Source organism: Fundulus heteroclitus, chromosome 8, assembly GCF_011125445.2.
Source record: "Fundulus heteroclitus isolate FHET01 chromosome 8, MU-UCD_Fhet_4.1, whole genome shotgun sequence".
Classification (NCBI taxonomy): domain Eukaryota; kingdom Metazoa; phylum Chordata; class Actinopteri; order Cyprinodontiformes; family Fundulidae; genus Fundulus; species Fundulus heteroclitus.
Window position 1 is genome coordinate 4,961,456 of NC_046368.1, and position 6,000 is coordinate 4,967,455.

The following is a 6,000-nucleotide window of genomic DNA, read 5'->3' on the forward strand; positions in this document are numbered from 1 at the left end:
AATAATAATAGTACATGAGCATAAATCACAATCAGCCTTTTAATTACAGACAAGTCCTTTTAAAACAAACTTGTCTGACACAAAAGAGCCTAAAACAGGAAGTGTGACCATATATGGATGATGACGTAACATCCACGGGGAGTTGAACCTTCTTACTTTCTATAGCTGTTCTGTCCTAATTAAACGGTCCTTTCTGGCAGCAATAAGCTGAACGGACGTGGCAAAAAAGTAAGAAGGATGGAGTGAACATGTTTGCTTGTTTTCTGCAGAGATCATGTTTGCAAAAATGATCCTTGCAGAAAACATGGAGGAGCTCCATATATAAACACTGGTGTGTGTGTGTGTGTGTGTGTGTGTGGGTGGGGGTGGGGGGGTGGGGGTCTCCTAACCCAGATTATGAAACATAATCTTAGATTTAGGGAAAGGAATAACCCAAACCTGAAGGTAGAGGACAGGACGCAGTTCAGCAGAAAGCTCAAGCAGGGAGTGAACAGCCAGACCTTTGAGGCTACCATGTTTGTTGTTGGAGAGCATGACGTATGTCGGGTAACAACGTGAGTCTTTCTACAGCTACTTTTACTTGTATTGTGGCCCCAGCCAGTATAAAACGTGCTAATGTCCATAGAGTAAGTTAATAAATAAATTAATAACCCTTTTCTGAGGCTTTCCCCTAACATTTTCTCCTGCAGTACTTAGCTGCAGTAGCCATCCTTTGTTTCTCAGTGTCTGAGCTAAATGAACCGCCATGTGTAGAACTGGCTTGAAAGTGACTTTTAGCACCAATTGGCATGTTGGTGGGAAACTTACTAGCTTTGTTATTGTTAAATTAGTTTAGGTGAGGTACATTTCTGTAATGTCTCTGGGTCTTTGGACCTTCCACAATGGCCCTTAATAATTTAACAGCAATGCTTTTACATCTGGATATAATAATATATGCAGGTTTTGCAGTTTTTTCTGGTTTCAAGGAAACATTGCATGGAATTTCTAAAACAAAGGGATTTTAAAAGTAACTTTTTAATATCTTTTCTTGTCATTTTGTTGGAAACTCTGCTTTTTAACACAATATTCCACAAATATCAACCTCCTATAGAATAAAATGTATTTACCCTCTATTTACAAATGTTTTATTGTTTTCCTCATTATAAAGAAAACCATAAAATGTCTACTCTTTTCTTAATACTTATTGCCTTTAGGCTCCATCCTCAGGATATATGGATTTCCTTTCCATTTCTACGCTTATGATTGTCAGCTCTATCTGCCCCTGAAGCAGTTTGGGTCGTAAAGGTTGCAGACGCCCAGATCTAAACGTCTGTGTCCAGGATGTGTGGGTTCTGCAGAGATGTTAGCATCCAGATTCCTGACACCTGGATGCAGAGAGGGTCAGCTCTGATCTCAAAAAGCCATTCAGGACCTACAGCTTTGGCTTTCTCACTCCGTCTATCCATCTATTATTCAACCTGGCATCATGGTGCGCCCGCTGCCCGTCAGCAGGCAAACTGAGACCCTTTTATTGTTGCTTTTAGCAGAAAGAGAGAGAAGGTAACTGGCCAGATGTCTTTCTATAGCCTAGCGTATGCTGGAGGCCTCAGGCTGTGTAATGTTCGCACCATCAGGTGGAACTAATGTACTTCATGGGTTATTGAATGTAATTTGTCTCCAGGTTTGCATGGCGGCTTCAGGCTGTAGAACCAATTTCAAAGAGTCACAACCTGCTTAAGACTTGCAATAGAAAAAAATGTAAATTAACTTTAAAAAAAGGGAGCTGCTGCTGTTGATGCTTTTGACCAAAGGATGCAGCAGACACTTAATTACTGCCTCGGATGTATTTATGGTCTGGAGCTGCTGAAATGCAACAACTGCAGAAACAGGAAAAGTGCAGAAAGAAATGAACGACTGCTCCCATCAGCGACTTGAGGGAAGATTTAGGAAATTACCAGGGCTAATGATGTTAATGCCTTCCATGATAGCTCTTGAAATGCCATTTTCCTTTTTGCATAAATCTGAGATATTTTTAACTTTAATTGCTTGGTGCTATCAGCAGAGGGGACTATCTTGACAAGTGCAAGCGTCGGCCTCCCTTGGGAAAAGAAAGAGAAAATTAGGAGGCAGCAGAAAAGATGAGCTCCACAAACTAATGGTGCAGCTGCAGGGCTGCTTGGCAACAGCCGGACCGGCTCAGACGCTGTCCTCAGATCAGCACATCAGATCAGCAGATCTGCAGAAAGTGACCTTTTGTTGGAGAGTTGGAGGTGACTCGTTGTTACAGGCGAGAGGACGAGCTGCGACACAAACGACAACGCAGCGTTAAAGATGAAATACCGGCGAGCTGACGGAGGAGGCTTCGACCTCGCCGGCCCGCCATGAAGCCGCAGGGGGGGGAGGTCAGAGTGGACGGATTTATGGCGACCCCCAGCAGCAGAGACGGCGTCCGTTAAGAGATTACGCTCCTTCCTGTTCAGCTGCCGTCCAAAGACAGACAGAATATTGACTCTGACCTCTCTAGCGGAAGGCCGACTCAGCGATTTCTCTGTGTGCAGCAACAAGGAGAGGACGGCTGGAAGATCCCAGTGATCTGTACCAACAGGTCGGAGGCGGGTTTCAGTGTTTGGCTACAGTCAGACGTTTTGATTGAATTCACTGTGGATTTTTATCTCAGCAGCAGCAGAGTCAGAACTACACACACCGGCTCAGATATATACATACACCTTCCACTAATACTATAAATGTCTCTGTGCAAGCTGCACCTCAACAACCACACATTTCTGCAGCCATCAAGGAGCTTCTGACTGGAAATTTACCTCTGCACACTGCAAAAACAGAACTTAAAAAAGGTAAAATGTTCTTAAAATATGTGTATTTGTCCTTGATTTGAGCAGGTAAATAAGATGGTTTGCCAATGGAACAAGATTTTTGACCTTAAAATAGGAACAACTCAACTCCATCATCTTATTTCAAGTGCAGAATGTCTAATTATCTTATATTAGGGGTCAAAGTACTCATTCCATTGGCAAATAATCTTATTTACCTGCTCAAATCAAGGACAAATACACTTACATTAAGAACAGTTTACTTATTTTTAGATCTGTTTTTGCAGTTCTTGGCAGAATTGGCCATTTTTTTTTTTTTGTTAGTTTTTTTTGCACTGACTTGGCTTTTTAACGTAGGCCACATATTTTCTAAACAGATTTCATGAAGTGAAATCCAGAAGCCTAATGTTGGTCTGGTTTATCCATTCACAAACCAGGCTGGTAATAGATAAAGCAGCTAATTGACCAAACTGTGTCTACATTTCTATCATCTAGCTGCTGAAGAACTTGGAGGTAGCCTCCTTAATTATTACTCTCTCAGCTTTTCGCCATGCCTCAGCACCACTGGCAGTGATACAGGCCCACAGCATGACGCCGCCACCACCATGATTAACAGTTACAAGTTCCTGGGTCTGAAAAGTGGACTTTTGGCTAGTGCGTGTGGGCAGTGGATGGTTGGGATCCTCCCAGTCCCTGGTGATGTTTAACAGGCTTCATTCTGGACAGAGACGATGCGGTTCCTGCAGTTTCCAGGTCACAGCACGCTTCACACATGAAGGTTCCTCGGTTCTTAGCTAATATCTTTCTATTTGGGGTCTTGGGCTGGACCAGTGGTTCTCAAATGTTTTCTGTTGTGCCACCCTTTGAAAAACTAAACATTTTCAGGCCCCCCCATCCCAGCAAAATGGGTCAAAAATGTAACTGTTACCGTTTTCTGTTTTACCTAAAATTCCTTTAAAATTTATAACACATATATGGGTTCATCTATAACATAAAACAACGGTTTCTAACAACTGGAATGTTTCAGCCATAAAAATGGCTTCTAGCCCGACTCGTACCTGCAGTCAACTTTTAACTAGCTATGAACCTCATATGGCAAAAATAATATCAAGCCATTAAAGCTGAAGTTGGTAATCCTGTTCAGAAACACTTGTTGTTATACTGGTTAAAATCATCCTTCCATCCTAAAAGTATTAAATACATTATGTATTCAGAAAAAGGAGGTTAAAAAATTAGATCTCTGTCGGAGCTGCAGGCCTGTAAAAACCAATCCCTGCCGTTAGGTCCGAATGGGAGTGATTTATCAGAGTTTTGTTCCTGCTCTGTCCCTCAGGTTCTGGGTGTATCTCCTCATCTACTGGTTGTCCCACATGTAAATCATTCTGATGCGCTCACATAACATCAGTGTTCGTTCTCTTTCCTTGTTAGTTTCCGCTTGCTGGCTGTGCATGCGCTCTTCTAGTGTTTATGTGTCCGGTTAGCTTAGCGGTTAGCTTAGCGGTTAGCTTCAGTGTTAGCCGTTCGTTGTAGCTCTGCTGCTCTCACTGTAGGTCTCAATAGAAAGAAATAAGACCAAAGTGGATTTGGGAGATTTTTTTCAAGCAATCCCCTTGAGGAGCAGAAGGTACTTTTTTTTAGGTATTTTTTCCAAAAACTTAGTCAGGAGTTTATTAATAGTATTCATCATAGTAGTGACCGCAGGCACAGACCAAACAGCAGGGGGTGCTGTTGTCACATTTAGAATTATTAAGAAGGCCTGTATTTTCTGCACCCATGGGGTGCGTCACATTATTTTAGAAGCTGAAATATACTTGGATAGACGTACTTTTAAGTCTTCTACACTCAGTTACAGCTTCCACACTGAAGAGTGATGTTGTTGGCCTGGAAGATTCAGTACATTGTTTAATGAATCCATGCTGGAAAATCAGTAAACCTCTGGAACCTGCTCTATATGATAATATTGCAATCTAATGAGCAGATAAGAATCAATTTCATCTCACCTGCCAGTCATATTTTCCTATTTTTTTCCCTCCTGGCGCCAGTAAATTACACCAATGATAACTGTGTTGTTTTCATTAGAATAAAACTGGAAGATGGAGCTTTATGTAAATACCACCCTGATATTTTAATCTGTTTTTCTCCATAAAGACGAGTTTATGGAAGCGCTGATTGATGGTGTGATTGCGGATCTAATTTAATTTTCCTGCTAGAAGAGAGGCGACAACAAACAGGAGTGAGATCCTAACGAACAGTAAATGAGCTCCTCAGCAGAACAAGGCGAGTCATTAAAGAAAGTTCAGACATGGCTGAGCACAGTGATTAAAGAAGAAACAACCAGGAGTCTGTGATGATCCAGTAACGCATCAGAATATTAAAACTAACTCAAACACAACCAGCTCGGGTCCTGGGAGATTCGGCGCCCGTTGTTCTGGCATCGGACCGCGTAATGAATGCAACGGCAGCTCTAACCGCTGACAGCCAGAAAGCAGAAAAGATGTCGTCCTGTTACCGTTAATGCTGCTCCTGTCAATCAGGTTGGTGTCAGAAGGCCAGAAGGCGTGTTCTCCTCGACCTGGAAGGGGGGGAGGGAAGAGAACGTCAGATCAGCGGGGGAGCAGAGGGGAAACAGCGACAGAACCGTGCAGCTGACGGAATATCATCAGTCAGGGAGAACGGCTCCTTCTCAGGAAATACATCGCAGGGTTGAGTTGTGCTGCTCCGTCTGAGCTTTTCTACCTTTGTCTGACGCTGGAACCACATTAGATGTTCAATTCTATTCAATTCTATTCAATTTTATTTATATAGCGCCAATTCATGAAGCATGTCATCTCAAGGCTCTTTACAAAGTCAAAATTCAATCACATTATACAGATTGGTCAAAAATATATGCTATCTAAGGATGTTAACAGTCTTTCCCACAGGAACTCTTTACGGGTATTAGGATCGTCTGAGGATTGCATCTAAGAGGTAGAGCAGAAATGTCCCTGTTCTGCAGCAAATAATAATCTGTGCAGTTTCAGATGGAAAACAACAAAAGTTGATCTATTTAAAAAATTAAATGTGAGTGACCTCTAGAACATCCCTCAACAGCATTAACCCTCCTTCATATCCACATTTGCCTTGTGCAATGCATATTTAATTTTTATTATTATGCGTGAATGTTGATATTTTCCTTTAAAATGTTTGTTGGTTT

At 42.0% G+C, this 6,000-nt stretch overlaps 1 protein-coding gene across 1 annotated transcript in view; it reads right to left on the reverse strand.

The window, feature by feature from the left end:
- The window catches only part of dcc (DCC netrin 1 receptor), a gene marked incomplete in the record, with an annotated part of 404,255 nt that overhangs the window by 54,658 nt on the left and 343,597 nt on the right, over positions 1-6,000 (reverse strand). Inside the window, 1 exon segment of the mRNA XM_036139981.1 lies at positions 5,317-5,379. Coding sequence (XP_035995874.1) covers positions 5,317-5,379 — 63 coding nt within the window.